Source organism: Bos grunniens, chromosome 2 (assembly GCF_055505025.1).
Source record: "Bos grunniens cultivar Pamir isolate PY7600 chromosome 2, Bosgru_T2T1.0, whole genome shotgun sequence".
Classification (NCBI taxonomy): Eukaryota; Metazoa; Chordata; class Mammalia; order Artiodactyla; family Bovidae; genus Bos; species Bos grunniens.
The window spans coordinates 112,341,678-112,359,077 of NC_141166.1; the positions used below are offsets into that span (position 1 = coordinate 112,341,678).

A 17,400-nucleotide genomic window follows, 5' to 3' on the forward strand; every position below is an offset into this window, starting at 1 on the left:
TCTCCTTGTATTACGCATTGCAGTAGCGTTACACAGCACACTGAATTTACTCCTTGACTTAGGCAGAGCTGTCTATATAAAAAGTAGTATGCACACAGTACAAAAATGTAAAAGGGCATACTGTGAGAAGTTCCTTCCCCCAAACCTTCAGAAACAACTGCTGTTTTGGGTTTGGGTTTTTTTTTTTTTTTTTGGCTGTGCAGTGCAGCCTAGGAGATTTTAGTTCCCTGACCAGGGATTGAACCCATGGCCCCTACAATGGAAGCACAAAGTCCTAACCACTGGACTCCCAGGAAGTCCCTAAAGTTAATGGTATCCCGGAAATCATTCGAGCTATGGCTGCATGGTAGCCATTGTACAGATATACCATAAGTTACTCTACCAGTTCCCTATTATTTGTTTCCAGTATTTTCATTACAAACAATGCTGCAATGCATGCACGTTCTTGTACATATGCTGTATGTAGAGATTAAAGTCCTAGAAATCATGACCTTTAGTCTGAACTCATTCTTACAGTGACTGTACTACTGTTTACAGCAGTTAAAATTATTAACACCAACTAAGGTTACAGATGCTTAATCCTGTACCAGTCTAGAATTAGCTGTGTAAACAAGAGCATTTTGGACCTCTCCAACCATCCTCCTCCACAGCTAGAAATAATGAATTGTCTTAAAGGGCACAGTGATTTGAACACTTGCATAGGCCCATGACTTTGTTTTTGTCTCTTCCTTTAGTCTTGCTTGATGCTGCTGCTGCTGCTAAGTCACTTCAGTCGTGTCTGACTCTGTGTGAACCCATAGACAGCAGACCATCAGGCTCCCCAGTCCCTGGGATTCTCCAGGCAGGAACACTGGAGTGGGTTGCCATTTCCTTCTCCAATGCGTGAAAGTGAAGTCGCTCAGTCGTGTCCGACTCTCAGTGACCTCATGGACTACAGCCCACCAGGCTCCTCCGTCCATGGGATTTTCCAGGCAAGAGTACTGGAGTGGAGTGCCATTGCCTTCTCCTTAGTCTTGCTTAGCTCTTCTCAAACCTTCTCATCCAGAAGAACTGCTCTACAGCAGGGTTTCTCATCCTCAGGACTGTTGGCATTTTGGGCCAGATCACTGTTGTGCTGCCTCGTGTTCAGTCTAAGTTGTGACCCCATGGACTGTAGCCCTCCAGGATCCTCTGTCCCTGGGCTTTCCCAGGCAAGAATACTGAAGTGGGTTGTATTTCCTTGTCTAGGGGAATCTTCCCTACCAGTAATCGAACCTGCATCTCCTGCACTGCAGGCAAATTCTTTACTGCTGAGCCACCAGGGAAGCCCACTGACCTGTGTACCAGCTGGTTAAGAGCATCTGTGGCTTCTACCCCCAAGATGCCAGTAGTACTATCCCCACCTCCAGCTGTAACAACCAAACATGTCTCCAGATACTGCCACATCTACCCCAGAGGGGCAAAATCACCCTTGGTTGAGAACCACTGCTATATGGGATTAAATATTCATTGACATTTTAGCAATGACTTTTTAATTATGTAACAACATGAAATTCAAAATAAGTAAGAGTATTTGATAAGTAAATTGCCCTCCCTTCCACCCAGTCACCTAAGTCACTTCTCCAGAGGCAATTACTTTTCCCAGTTTCTCTTTTGCCCCTCAGAGTTAAATTATCAGTTTGCAAACATCCATCACTTTGTTTCAATACAAATGGTGATATACTACATGCAGTACTTAGAATCTCTTCCAGTTAAATTGAACTTATCTTTATTAGTACATATCAGAATACTTCAGTTCTAAATATGCTGATTCTAAACAGCTGTTTGATACTTATTCCATAGTTTGGTTTCAGAGTCAGTTTTTGATATTTATTCCATAGTTTGGTTTCAGTTTGTTTAACCCAATCCCATATTAATGGACATTTAGGCCGTTTCGTTTCTTCTGCTCTCAGGCAGTGTTGCAGTGAATGTTCTTGTGTGTACTTCATTTTGTACACGTGGTGGGGGTATATATGCAACACAGTGATGGAATCGCTGAGAATGGAAAGGCGTGGACATTTTATATTTGGTAGATTTTGCATACATTTGAGACAATAGAGAAATCTGGACTCTATATTAGATGATACAAGATTTTGTTAATTTTATTGTGATCATGGTATTATGATGAGGTAGGCAAGTCACATGCAAAACTATTTAGGACATCTGTAACTGACATTCAAATGGTCCAGAAAAAAAGTATGTGTAAATGGCATACACACACACAGATATTTGTACATAAATAAATATGACAAAAGTCAAATTATTGAATCTAGGTGAGAGGGATATACAGGTGTTCATCACTGTGATTCTTTCAACCTGTATGTTTTCAAGTTTTCAAAATAAGACTTGGGAAAGATTGCATATATGAAGTAAAAATAATACTGTAAAGTAGGAACAATCAGTGAATAAGGAAGAGTTCTCAGAAATTTAAAATGAGTGTGTCACATAATTAAGGCAATGGAAACTTGGGATATAAAGTTGAAGAAATTTCACAGAACATCAAAAAGAGAAAATAGGAGAGAAAAGAGAAATCAGTGTAGGAAATCTGATGGCTGGCTTTATTTTCAGAGAGGAAAAGCAAACAGAAGGACATTATCAAAGAAAGGGGAGATAGTTCCTCAGAGTTGCAGACATGAATCTTCAAATTAGAAGACTTTACTGAAGGTTGAGCAGAATATCACTAAAGTTTATGGAAAGTTGACTATTTGCCAACCACCTGCAACAGTGAGAATCTCAGTTCTCACAATCCTCAGAGGTACACATGGTATGTATCCTTGAGTGAGGACTAGGGAGATTATTTCGCCCAAAGTCACACAGCTGGGAGGTGGCAGACAGGATTTGGGTTCAGGCAGTATAATTCACTTTCGTTTTTAACCACTATACCACTTCCTAAAAGGATATACATGTACACTAAATTATTAAATTTCAAAACATTGAGCATAAGAGTTCTAGATTCTTTCAGAGGGGAAAACACAGGAAACTTGGGAGAGAAGTCAGAATTTAAATAGCACCAGCCTATCAGTTATACTTCAGGCTGAAAGACAATGGAACGATGAATTCAAAGTTCTGACGGAAAGTTATTTTCCATCTAGAATCCTATACCCAAGTGTGAAAGCAAAAGAAAGGTGGTTTTAGAAATCTATGAAACCAGAAAACTTACTTCATAAACTTTATAATGAAGTTACCAGTTGATCTATTTCAGCGCCATGAAGGCGAAATCAAAGAGCATGCAAGATGTGGAGGACAAGAAACAGTAAAACAAATCTGATCCCAATAAAACGAAATCTGAGGATGGCAACTCAATCGCATGCCTACAAAAGTAATTGGTCCAAATTAGAAAAGGAAATTATGAACTCCAGAAAAAAGAAGTGTAAAGAAAGTGAGAGTCTAAATATAGTAAAGTATAATTGGCTTGGGTCTGAGCAGTAACTAGAAACAAAAACAGTTCAAATTGGTTGAGTCAGGTCAGATTGGGAGACAGCAGGATGGGAGACTATTGCTTTTTGTTGTAAACTTTATTATAATTGCATGTTTTTAAAAACCATGTGATACAACATTTTGTTTAATATTACTATATTGTTCAAATAAAATAGAACTGTAAACTAAAGAAATTTTAAAAATAAGTTTATCTGAAGAAGTAGCACCTTTAAATAGACTGTGCTCAGGACTTTGACAAAGCAGAAATTGCCAAAAGACAGTGAAGATGTTTCTTTTTAAAAAAAAGAACCTAATAACAACACAACTATACTTCTTTTTTTGGAAACTGATGCTAAAAGGAAGCATAGTCTACCACGTACTTTATTTGGCTATTTCAAAAGCAAACCGTCCCCACTTCTGACACACCGGCCCTGTGAATCAACACACTAAATGTAAAAGCAAAGCTTTGAAATTTTTCATGTCATAATTTGGGAGGCTTTTCATTACCCTGTGGAGAGATTTAATGCCATAAAAGTGTATCACATGAATATCTGAAGAGCTGTTGTATGTAAAATGCTACAAGAAATACCTTATAAATTTCTTATTTAAAAAAAAATTTTTTTAAGACCTCCATTGTTAAAATGTTCCCAGGCTGGAGAAGGGACTAATCTTCTTCAACTGAAAGGGCCCCACTAGCTTCACCTTAAAACTAGAAGAGGCAGAGTTGGATTAGGTGATCTGTGAAGCCCTTTCCAGTTCTTCAACTGTATTCTTCCTCTTCCCGCTTCATAAAAGACCAGTTGGAAAAATGAGCTTTGGTTGGAGTCTCTGTTCACCTGGACAGTTCTTTATAGATTTTTCATGAATCACATTGGCAGGTGAATCTGCACGGAAGTCTTGGGCTGTGCAGTGTGCCTGCCTGGCTCCCTGAATCCCCCTTTGTGAAGGCTGTGGGGCCACCACAGTGAGGCCTGTTTGCTGTCTGCAACCAGAGCAGCTGCCGCCTTTCTTCCTTTATCCTTTCTCCAGCAAAGGAAAACGCGGTGATGTTTGTGTGTGCTTCAGATGAGGAGAATGCTCTCCAGACAGGTTATTCTCTGGCTTAAAGTGGATGGGGGAGCGCAGCTCAATTGGAAGAGAGGTCAAGGCAGCATCTGCCCCCTTGTTTGTTTCAACAGCTTCCGTCTTGAATATAGAATTTGTTGAGTGAGAGGCAAGCAGAAGTTGAGAAATGCAGTTCAAGCGGTGGTACGTTTCTGCTTAGTTTGTCAGACAGTGTGGGGGACAGAGGTGGGGGGTGGGAGACAAGAAAGGGACACACAGCTAGTCGTTTCTATTATTAAATTCCTTGTTATTTCATAATCTCCACTTCGAAGATTCTTACTGCAGTGTATTCAGGGTGATTGTTGACTAACCAAGGAGTACTGTTTCATGCTTCTAGACAGGGAATACCAAAACTGTAAATATTTTCAACCCCTGATCTTAGTGGTCCAACTGCTTTCTGTAAGAACTGGTCTCACAAAATCCTACAGGACCATATTTTACCGAAACACACTACAGCAAACAGAACCATAAAACCCGCAGAAGAATAAGATAAAAAAATATGAGAAGGTAACCAGGAATGTACCATTATTTCAGGAAGGAAAACACAGTAAAAGGAGTAATCCTACAGAAGGGGGTGAATACTGGGAGGAGAGAAACAAAGGCAGAGTGAAGGCCAAAAGAAAAAAAAAATGTACAGTAGACAGCGACAAAGGTAATAAATACTGTGTATTCCTGTCCTCTTGAATATGGTTTGCCTAGTCTGCTGCTTTTTATTGTATATAGATGTGTGACTAGTCACAGTAAAAATAGATTTCTTCCCTTAGAAAGTTCAGCAAATAGTACATGCACAGAAGGAAATCTGGACAAATAGGTGTTGTGCTAAGTTGCTTTTAGTCGTGTCCAATTTTTTGTGACCTGATGGGCTATAGCCCACCAGGCTTTTCTGTCCATGGGATTCTCTACGCAAGAATATTGGAGTGGGTTGCCATGCCCTTCCAGGGGATCTTCCCAACCCAGGGATTGAACCCGCATCTCTTATGTCTCCTGCACTGGCAGACAAGTTCTTTACCAATAATGCCACCTGGGAAGCCCTCTGGATGAATATACATCAACTCAGTAACAATGATTACCCAGAGAGAGCTTTTCTGGGGGACTTCTACTTTCTGTATTTTCCATTTCTGTGTTTTTAAAATGTTTTTAAAGAGCACATGTTACATACATGTGTAAACAAACAAAAAAACAGACTTTAAAAAATTCTAAATGAGATCAAGAGCATTTTCCTTTCTCTTCTTTTATAAATGTGGATTCGAGATGCCAAAGGAAGCAGTACTTCGCTTTTACGTCATCTCTGCAGGAAGGATTTTAAACAGGTGCAAGTTTCCTGAGAATTTATTAGCGTTCAGCATTTTTCTCAGTTCTTGGCAGCCAGGGATAGCGAAAATCTGATTCCTCACACCTGGTGTTGCTCTTGTAAGGCTTATAGTCTCAAGGTTACTTGCTCTTTCTTTATGGACAATTTTGTGAGCATGTTAGTCTCAGCTTTCCAATTAATTTCCTAAGAACCAAAATAACATCATAATCTCCTTGGAGCCGAGTATGCACTTAAGTATTTATTGATTGGCTGATTGATCACTAAATTCTCTTGGAAACTTTTTGCCTTTCTGCCTTAATTTGCATGGATTCTTCATTCTCCAGAAGCCTGTAAGCAGGTGCTACTTTTCAGAGCTTACTAATTGAGAATAGATAATAGTTGATAATGGTACATGTTTCTACTTAGATAAACCAACTTTCCTTAGAGCCAGTGCCAAGAAATGAGGTCAGGGAAGCCCGGTCACTTAAGATAAAACTCAGCAGCCACTATGAAATACATTTTGGAGGCTCCTCAAAAAACTAAAAATAGGACTACCATGCTGCTGCTGCTGCTAAGTCGCTTCAGTTGTGTCCGACTCTGCAACCTCATAGATGGCAGCCCACCAGGCTCCCCTGTCCCTGGGATTCTCCAGGCAAGAACACTGGAGTGGGTTGCCATTTCCTTCTCCAATGCATGAAAGTGAAAAGTGAAAGTGAAGTTGCTCAGTTGTGTCCGACTCCTAGCGACCCCATGGACTGCAGCCTACCAGGCTTCTCCGTCCATGGGATTTTCCAGGCAAGAGTACTGGAGTGGGTTGCCATCGCCTTCTCCGAGGACTACCATATGACCCAGCAATTCCACTTCCTGGGTATATATCCAAAGAAAACTCTAACTTGGAAAGGTACATGTGCCTCAGTGTTAATACCAGCATTATTTACAATGGCCAAGAAATAACTAAGTGTCCATGAACAGGTGAATGAATAAAAAAGATGCAGTATATGTACATTGGGGCTTCCATGGTAGCTCAGCTGGTAAAGAAGCCACCTGCAAAGCAGGAGACCCCAGTTTGATTCCTGGGTCAGGAAGATCCCCTGAAGAACGGACAGGCTACTCACTCACTCCAATATTCTTGGGCTTCTCTGGTGGCTCAGATGGTACAGAATCTGCAATGTGGGAGACCTGGGTTCGATCCCTGGGTTGGGAAGATGCCTTGGAGGAGGGCATCGCAGCCCACCCCAGTATTCTTGCCTCGAGAATCCCCATGGACAGAGGAGCCTGGTGGGCTACAGTCCATGGGGTCGCCAAGAGTAAGACACAACTGAGCGACTAAGCACATATGTACAGTGGAATACTACTCAGTCATAAAATATAATGAAATTTTCAATATCTGAAAATAATGAAATGTTGCAACAACATGGGTTGACCTGGAGGGTTATTGAAATAAGTCAGAGAAAGAAAGACACATACGTTATCACTTATATATGGATTCTATAAGATAAACTAGTGAGTATAACACAAACAAACTCACAGATAACAGAGAACAAACTAGTAGTTATTGGTGGGGAGCAGCAAGGGGAGAAGGGCACGAAAGGGGTGGGGGATTAAGAAGGACACAGTAGTATGCATAAAGTAAATAAGCTCCAAGGATATATTGTACAATGCAGGGAATACAGCCAGCATTTTATAATAGCTATAAAGGGAACACGTGTGCTTGCATGCATGCTAAGTCGCTTCATTCGTGTCTGACTCTCTGTGACGCTATAGACTGTAGCCCCCCCAGGGTCCTCTGTCCATGGGATTCTCCAGGCAAGAATACTGGAGTGGGTTGCCATGCCCTCCTCCAGGGGATCTTCCTGACCCAGGGATCGAAACCAAGTTTCCCGCATCTGCTGTATTGGCAGGTGTATCCTTTAGCACGAGCACCACCTGGGAAGCCCGTAAATGGAATATAATCTATAAAATGTTTGAATCATTTTGCAATTAATGTAATATTGTAAATCAACTATAACTCATTTGAAGAAAAAAAGATAACACTCAAATGCATCAGTGAGTGAGGTCTGGGACCAACCCTCATCCTCGTCCTTACAGTCTTCCCACCCCTTCCCTCTCTTGGCCCCTGCCACCATTCCAGGTAGGCTGCTGCCCCAACAATGGATAGGCTGTTACGCTGAAGCACTATTTCTGCTTACAAATCTCCCATAATATCTTTCAAGCCAAGAGGCCGGAGCAGCTTGAAATGAATGCAGGCCAGACTGTGCCTGAGAGCAACTCCCTGGGGACAAAGTTTGGTCTTACCCTACAGCTAAGTTAGCCCTCTCTGGTCCCATTCTTCTCTGCTTAATCACACTGACAGGCTGCTCAGGAGGGTGCAACATGCTCTTCTCTGAGCCCACTTGGATGATGCCTATAAATGGCTATAGATTCACAAAATCTTCAGAATTTCTATGTAGGAGGGTCACAGGCAATCTTGGTGGAAGGGGGTGGAACATAAAGTTTCATTGGCCCAGGAATTATATGATCCAGAAAATGTCATTATACAAATTAAAAATGGGAGGGGCAGGAGGGCCACATACGATTAGAGCCCCTCCCTGCCCCCTGATTTCCTCTAGGCATTGCCAGAGACGAGGGAAGCAGGGCACAGCAGCAAGGAGAAACCCCCTTGATTTCCTATAACTGTCTTGCATATGACATCACCTGTCCTCAAAAAAACATGGAGCATTTATACATTTTCTCTAAGGGTCCCCCTAGATTGGGTGCTAAGTTGCTTCGGTTGTGTCCAATTCTTTGTGAGCCTGTGGACCACAGCCCATCAGGCTCCCCTGTCCATGGGATTCTCCAAGCAAGAATACTGGAGTGGGTTGCCATGTCCTCCTCCAGGGGATCTTCCCAACCCAGGGCTCAAACCCACATCTCTTAGGTCTCCTACACTGATAGGCGGGTTCTTTACCACTAGCACCACCTGGGAAGCCCCAGAGATTAGCCAGTAACATGTCTACCATTGTCTCAAGTGGTCCAGGAAACAATATTCTGCCAAACAAGTTGGCTAAGAGAGTGCCCTAGCAACTTTCTGCCTGAACATATATAATCGTGTGAAGCTGGACCTTAACTTTAGGGGGTCCAGTCAGCTACGCAGACAGGTCCCTGTTAAATATGCAACTTGTGCTTACGCAGGACTCCCAGTTCTTGAAAAGGATGTTCATTTGACTTTTTAATAAGTGTAAATAAATAAAAGCATTTCCTCACACTAAAACTGAACACATTGGAGGGCAGGATGGGAAATATTCTTCCCAAGCCATAGAGTAAAATGCTAAGATACGATCCTGATATAAAACCAAAACGTTAATTTTTCTGGTTCAGATGGCAAACTGAGAAGTAAGTTCAGGGAGAATGAAGGCACCTAGGGTTGACAGCCCCACTGAAGCTATGCAGGTCCCAGGACACCAGTTTCCCCCAGCAGGCCACTGTAGTGCCCGGTAGGAAACACCACAGTCTCAGTTAGTCTTATGTTTGTATGTAACAAGTTTCTTCTACAGATACATACCTTAGTGTAAGGGCTAAGGGCTTCTACACCTTAGTCTTTATGTTGCATTATAGGTAATCTTCATAAGTATTTAAAAACCTAGTGAGACAAGTTACAGGATGCTGCTGCTGCTGCTGCTGCTAAGTCTCTTCAGTCGTGTCCGACTCTGTGCGACCCCATGGACTGCAGCCTACCAGGCTCCTCCATCCATGGGATTTTCCAGGCAAGAGTACTGGAGTGGGGTGCCATTGCCTTCTCAGGTTACAGGATGATGTCTTTACAAAGCAAAAGTTATTTTCAAAGGGATTTACTTCAGGTAGCAAAATCTCTAGAGCTTTAAATTGCGAATTGGAATCACAAATTCAGGATCTTCATTATGGAAACCAAAATAATTTCAATTTTACTACAAACTATATACAGTATTTGAAAAAGTTATGTAGTATGTCTATAATAAAATATCATTAAGTAGAAGAAGGAGGAAGGAAAAAATGACTTTTAGAAAATGAGAATATCAGAATTTATTTCTGATTTATCTCTTTAATAAAAGAAGATTAAAAGATATAAAAGGATGCTAATAATGGGGAGGGTGGTGGGAGGGGGGTTCAGGATTGGGAACACGTGTACACCCGTGGTGGATTCATGTTGATGTATGGCAAAGCCAATACAATATTGTAAAGTAATTAGCCTCCAATTAAAATAAGTAAATTTAAAAAAAAAAGATGCTAATAAGACAACCTTTTAAAAACCGAGGAATGGGACTTCCCTGGTGGTCCAGGGGTTAAAAATCCATCTGCTTTGCAGTGCAAAGGATGTGGGTTCAATCCCTAGTAGGGAAAGGAACTAAGATCCCACATGCCATGGAGCAACTAAGCCTCTGAGACACAGCTAGCGAGTCCATGTGACACAATGAAAAGTCCTGCATGATGGGATGAGGATCTGGCCTGTGGCAACTAAGACTGGATGCAGCCAAATAAATTAATTAATTAAAAATAACAAGGTAAAAACCCTATAAAACAATACTTTCACAATAAAAATATTTAACATCGCAGAATGAACTTCTCAATATAGAAACTGAAGATATTAAAAAGTTACCCTTTATTTCTTGAACTCTGGTTTTGAAAAATTATTCAACATTTTTTTTCAAAAAATACAAAATCTGAAAAATGGTGGAAGTTCAAATCAATGCAGTGCCACAACATAACCTTCATTTCATAGGAAAGATGGGCAGAAACAGAGAAGAGAAGTGAGTCAATAGTAGTTACTCACCTAAATGAAAGCAATCTAATGCCCTTATACCCAGGATCACAGATGTTAGAATTACTAGGGATCTTTTAAAGGGCTTCCCTGATGGCTCAGAGAGTAAAGAATCCACCTATCATGCAGGAGACTTGGGTTCAAATCCCTGAGCTGGGAAGATTCCTCTGGAGAAGTTACTGGCTACCCACTCCAGTATTCTCTCCTAGAGAATTCCATGGACAGAGGAGTGGTTGCAGAGTCAAACATGACTGTACGACTAACACTTTTACGTAGATGCCAGGAGTCTAGCCCTTTATATGGTCGATCAGCATGCATATATCTTATATAAATCGATGATTTTGGAGGACACACTCTGGCAGTTCTCGATCTTTCCAATGTCAGAAGCATGTTATGAAAGAAGCTAAATCAAGAATCAGTGGGCAAGTTATTACCTGTGCAAGTTCATATCTGCTTCATTTCTAGCTCATCCTGGATGTCCACATGCTACGCTGAATTTACTGGTGACTTCCTCACTGGATTACAGTATAGTGGTGCCACCTGATTCTCACAGTTTTCTTTTCCTTCTAGTTGAAGGGGGATAAATCGTGCATTTGTTTTTCAAGGATTGGTGGTAGTTTAGTCACTCAGTCATGTCCAACTCTGTATGACCCCAAGGACTGTAGATTGCCAGGCTCTTCTAACCATGGGATTCTCCAGGCAAGAATACTGGAGTGGGTTGCCATGGCCTTCCCCAGGGGATCTTCCTGACCCGGGGATCTAACCTGGGTCTCCTGCACTGCAGGCAGATTCTTTACTGACTGAACCACCAGGGAAGCCCAAGGATTGGCTGAGCTGAATCACATAAACATGTGCTCCATTTCAGCTGTTTTGAAATTGGGCTTAATGCCCTCTGACATTTCTCTTGGGACTTCTAGGTTTCTTTTTTCTGCACACTTCTTGAGACGCGGTGCTCTGCTAACTTTCAGGTTCCTTTCCTGCACTCATGTCGTTGGCTTCAGTTACAGCGAGCACAGATTACGACATTAAAAAACTCTCTCCTTGGAACTGATCTGCATTTGAAAAAGGTGGGGCTTGAAGTCACCTGAAAGTATTCTTCATTCTCATCCTTGTGCATCTTATCTACCTCAGTGGAAAACATTTTTTTTCCCTTTATCTTTCAAGGTGACCCAAAAGCATACAAAACTGGGTCTCCAAGAAGTATAGGTGTGTCCTCTTATGAACTACCCAAATTCACTCTCCTTAAAAGTAAAATTATCAGGACCATGGAGGCATTAAAAGGATTGAGCTCTAACTAAGTATTCTAAGATTTGATGTTTCTGATGAGTGGAAAAGCAATTTTGTAACAGAAAGTATGTGATTCTATTTAAAATATTTACATATATTTGCCTGTAAAAGACATAGGATGACTGCACACAGGGGCTGACTGGAGAGTGGGATTGTGGTGTGTAGACAAGGTGAGGAAGGGGATTTACGCTTTTTAAAAAAATCAGTTCTGAACTGTCTGGGTTTTTCACTGTGTAGTTAAGTTACATTCTTAAATGTTAATTAGGTGACATCACACACATTCACCAAGAATCCTTATCAGTCTTCACTGCATTTGGAAACTGTTATATTGTTGGTTTGACTGTGTTAATGCAGAGTTCAATTTCTTCACCAGACATTCCTTCATTCCTTGCATATCAGGTTCTTCGATGGGTACCAAGATGAATACTATCTGCTCTGTGACAGGATGGAAATGTGCCCCAGAATGCAGATAAGAGGAATAGTGAATTTGGTAAAAATGGGCACCGTCATCACTAGGGATCCATCAGCTCCCTCACTTGGTTCATAATTGGCCTTCCGAAGCCTTCATCTTTTGGCAGCACAATTAGCAGACATCATCCTCTCATTCTTAAAAGTCACATTTAGGATTAAGACACCAGTTAACACCACTGAGCTGGAGGTGTCCTCGGGGAAAGAGAAGTCCCTGAATATACCCACTGTGGAACCCAGAATAGATTTTGCAGCTGTACACAGATCCTGTCTTGTCTGTTGTCTCTGCTGAGTAATGTAGATTCTGGGACAGCCAAGGGGGCAGGCAGCTGGTGACTTTGAACCAAATTTTACCTTTCAGCTGAATCCAGGGAAAAATAGGCAACAAAGTGGCAGACGATGATGCAAAGTGCTATGTTGAACGCTAGATTGTGCTTTATTTTTTTCCTCCCAACTTCACGTTTCCATGCACCAAAATGTTGATGCTACAAATATTGGATACCACGCTTACCTGACAGGCTTCTTCCATCCCACCTGGGCGCCGGGGCTCAGAGAGAGTGCGCGAACCGCTGCTGCAGCCCGCCTCTCGTGGCTGGAGCGGGCTCGGCCGGCCGCGGGATCCCCTACTGGCCCGGGTGCCCGAGCCGCTCCGCCGCCAGAGCTCCCGCAGTCAGCCCCCGGCGCGCACGCGCGCTCCCCTCCGGCGGCCTCGGCGCCTCTGGTTTTTGGCAGCGCGGCGAGTGGAAGGCTCCGACGGGCGGGGCGGGGCGGGGCGAGGTGCGAGAGTTTGTGGCCACGTGACCGACGCCAACATGGCGGCGCCCAGCGGCTTGCACCTGTTCGTCCGAAGAGGTAAGTTCCTAGAGGTGCGCGAGGGTTCTCATCGTCGCTCACTTGCTACGCAGTCGGGTTCAAAGGGATACACGTCCGCGATCGGACATCTCGGCGTACCAGATTGTGCTTTCAGTCCTGCGGACATATGCAGGCACACGTTACCACTTGTCACAGAAACAGATCCGCGTGTGTTCGTCACTTGCTTAGATCACGTCACGGCGTGGCATCTATTTGCAGTCCCTCATTGAGATTTATGGGACATTATCTGAAGTTTTCTTCGCCCACGTCAGCTGTGTGATTGGTGCAGCAAGCTTATTTATTCCGGCTGCAGAGCGATGAACCTACAGTAACGGAAATGCTCCTCGACACTCAGTTGCCGCAGAGAATGCAACTTGTATCTATTGGCATTATCCAACACGTCTTTGGGGCAGCTTGCAAAATGTGATTATTCTCTTCCACTGTCTTAAGAAGAGGAGAAATTATGTCTGTTTAGCTTTAAATAGGTGTCATTCTATTATTCTTGGGTGGTGGTTTAGTCGCTCAGTCATGTCCGACTCTGGGCGACCCCATTGACTTTAGCGCGCCAGGCTCCTCTGTTTGAGGGATTCTCCAGGCAAGAATACTGGACTGCGTTGCCATGTCCTAATCCAGGGGACCTTTCCGATCCAGGGATCGAACCTGGGTCTCCTGCACTGCGGGCGGATACTTTACTGAGTGAGCCACAAGGGAAGCCCTTGTGTAAGTGGTGAAATTTTAGTAAATGTGCAAATAGTTTTGCAGATGAATCTTTGTTGGATTTGAACTGGTTTCTGAATCTTTGTTGGAAAGAATTGGAAAGTTTTTTCAAAACTGGGGGAGGAAGGGAATTAAAATATTTTTAAGAACACTTTAGGTGTCAGGTATGTAGGAACAACAGTCTTGTGAGGCAAATACTACTTTCACGGCAAATAGCTACCATTTTTAAGTGCCTTTTATGTATTAATACGTAATACCGTGTTAAGCATCTTACATGTGCTAACTACTTTTTTTGAGCGGGGGCGGGGTGCCACACGTGGGATATTAGTTTCTGGACCGGGGGCGGAGAGGAGGGGAACTCCAGTCCCTGGCACTGGGAGTCTTAACTACAGAACCACCAAGGAAGTCGTGCTAATTGCCTTTTAAAACTCAATGAGTTCGGCATTATTATGTTTGCTGATGAGAAAAGCGAGACAAAGAGGTTAAGTAATAAGACCATGATTGCACAGATTGTAAGAGGCAAAATGGGCATTTGAATATGACTCTGATTTTTTTTAAGGGTTCATTCCTCTGTCCTGCATGGCATGGTCTCTTCACAGAAATCAGTGTGCAAAGTAGAAAATCAGAGACAGGACAAATATGATGAGTGTGTGTGAAAAGTAAAGAGAAAGATGTTTTTAGAGAAGAAGGAGGTTGGTAGGAGGATAGACCTGTTTTTTTGTGTGTTAGTGGAGTGAGGAACCTCGGGGAGATTTGAGGTGAGAGATGTGTAAAGGGACGGTGATGTAGGAAGTAATTTGGACCGGTTGGATGGGAGAGTGGAAACCTATGTGAAAGTACAGCCTTGTGAAAAGTGCACCAATTTACACCTCTTAAGATCTGGGCTCCAATCCAAACTATTTATTCATCAAGTTACTTTTTGTTTCCTCTTTTGACAAGAACTAATGGTGTTTAGACCTTTTTTAGGAACTGCAGGTAATGGTGAAGAGGATCTGGGCAGATAGTCAAGGTAGAGGAAGAGCCAGAACACACACATGCACACACATGTATTAAATGCATACACATATATGTATGCATGTGTATAGAATCTTTGTGGATTATAGAAACAAGATATTCATCATTTTTCTCACTTATGATTTTGACAAATGATGGTTCAGACAATCTTGGAAAAAGCTCTTACAGAAAAAGCTATAGTAATGCTTCCCATTACACTCCACGAGGGTTATCTTCTGACTCGAAGTGGAGGATCTTCTGATTAGAAGAGGGAGGGAAAATACGTCATCAGGAAGAAGTCTGGTGATGGGGAAAGCCCCCTTTATGGACTATTCATAACTAGTTTTATGTTGCAGACAGGTTGTCTTGTACTACCTACTCTCCACCCTTCAGGGTTGAAAATGAAGGGTAAATTTATTGAGTCCTCTCTCCTCTTTCTTTCTCCTTTTCACCTTTCAGTTCAGTTCAGTCGCTCAGTCATGTCTGACTCTTTGAGACCCCATGAATCGCAGCACACCAGGCCTCCCTGTCCATCACCAACTCCCGGAGTTCACCCAAACTCATGTCTATTGAGCCAGTGATGCCATCCAGCCATCTCATCCTCTGTTGTCCCCTTCTCCTCCTGCCTCCAATCCCTCCCAGCATCAGAGTCTTTTCCAATGAGTCAATTCTTCACATGAGGTGGCCAAAATATTGGAGTTTTAGCTTTATCATCATTTCTTCCAAAGAAATCCCAGGACTGATCTCCTTTAGAATGGACTGATTGGACCTCCTTGCAGTCCAAGGGATTCGCAAGAGTCTTCTCCAACACCACAGTTCAAAAGCATCAATTCTTTGGCACTCAGCTTTCTTTACAGTCCAACTCTCACATCCATACATGACCACTGGAAAAACCATAGCCTTGACTAGATGGACCTTTGTTGGCAAAGTAATGTCTCTGCTTTTGAATATGCTATCTAGGTTGGTCATAACTTTCCTTCCAAGGAGGAAGCGTCTTTTAATTTCATGGCTGCAGTCACCATCTGCAGTGATTTTGGAGCCCAAAAAAATAAAGTCTGACACTGTTTCCAGTGTTTCCCCATCTATTTCCCATGAAGTGATGGGACCATGCCATGGTCTAAGATGCCATGATCTTAGTTTTCTGAATGTTGAGCTTTAAGCCAACTTTTTCACTCTCCTCTTTCACTTTCATCAAGAGGCTTTTTAGTTCCTCTTCACTTTCTGCCGTAAGGGTGGTGTCATCTGCGTATCTGAGGTTATTGATATTTCTCCCAGCAATCTTAATTCCAGCTTGTGCTTCTTCCAGCCCAGCGTTTCTCATGATGTACTCTGCATATAAGTTAAATAATCAGGGTGACAATATACTGCCTTGACGTACTCCTTTTCCTATTTGGAACCAGTCTGTTGTTTTATGTCCAGTTCTAACTATTGCTCCCTGACCTGCTTATAGGTTTCTCAAGAGGCAGGTCAGGTGGTCTGGTATTCCCATCTCTTTCAGAATTTTCCACAGTTTATTGTGATCCACACTGTCAAAGGCTTTGGCATAGTCAATAAAGCAGAAATAGATGTTTTTCTGGAACTCTCTTGCTTTTTCCATGATCCAGTGGATGTTGGCAATTTGATCTCTGGTTCCTCTGCCTTTTCTAAAACCAGCTTCAACATCAGGAAGTTCACAGTTCACGTATTGCTGAAGCCTGGCTTGGAGAATTTTGAGCATTACCTTACTAGCGTGTGAGATGAGTGCAATTGTGCGGTAGTTTGAGCATTCTTTGGCCTTGCCTTTCTTTGGGATTGGAATGAAAACTGACCTTTTCCAGTCCTGTGGCCACTGCTGAGTTTTCCAAATTTGCTGGCTTATTGAGTGCAGCACTTTCACAGCATCATCTTTTAGGATTTGAAATAGCTCAACTGGAATTCCATCACCTCCACTAGCTTTGTTCGTAGTGATGCTTTCTAAGGCCCACTTGACTTCCCATTCCAGGATGTCTGGCTCTAGGTCAGTGATCACACCATCGTGATTATCTTGGTCGTGAAGCTCTTTTTTGTACAATTCTTCTGTGTATTCTTGCCACCTCTTCTTAATATCTTCTGCTTCTGTTAGGTCCATACCATTTCTGTTCTTTATCGAGCCCATCTTTGCATGAAATGTTCCCTTGGTATCTCTAATTTTCTTGACGAGATCCCTAGTCTTTCCCATTCTGTTGTTTTCCTCTATTTCTTTGCATTGATCGCTGAGGAAGGCTTTCTTATTTCTCCTTGCTATTCTTTGGAACTCTGCATTCAGATGCTTATATCTTTCCTTTTCTCCTTTGCTTTCCGCTTCTCTTCTTTTCACAGCTATTTGTAAGGCCTCCCCAGACCTTCACCCCTTTAGATTGATGTAAATTAATCCACTCTAAGTCTTTGGGCCAGTATTTATCATCAGCAGCTGTGTGCACATTTCCCTCCTGGAAAATGGGAAGAAGAGACTTTTTAACTG

General features: G+C 42.5%; 1 protein-coding gene across 4 annotated transcripts in view; it reads left to right on the top strand.

Annotated features, from left to right (window-relative positions):
* The first annotated feature begins 13,162 nt into the window (after positions 1-13,162).
* Positions 13,163-17,400, top strand: part of METAP1D (methionyl aminopeptidase type 1D, mitochondrial) — a 76,211-nt gene continuing 71,973 nt past the window's right edge. For all 4 annotated transcript variants that reach the window (XR_015147727.1, XM_086358267.1, XM_086358240.1 and 1 more), the window contains exon 1: positions 13,163-13,211. Coding sequence is in view for 2 of the 4 variants with exons in the window: in XM_086358240.1 (XP_086214366.1) it covers positions 13,172-13,211 (40 nt within the window). In the remaining 2 variants the exon portion in view is untranslated. The remainder of the gene's footprint in view (positions 13,212-17,400) is intronic.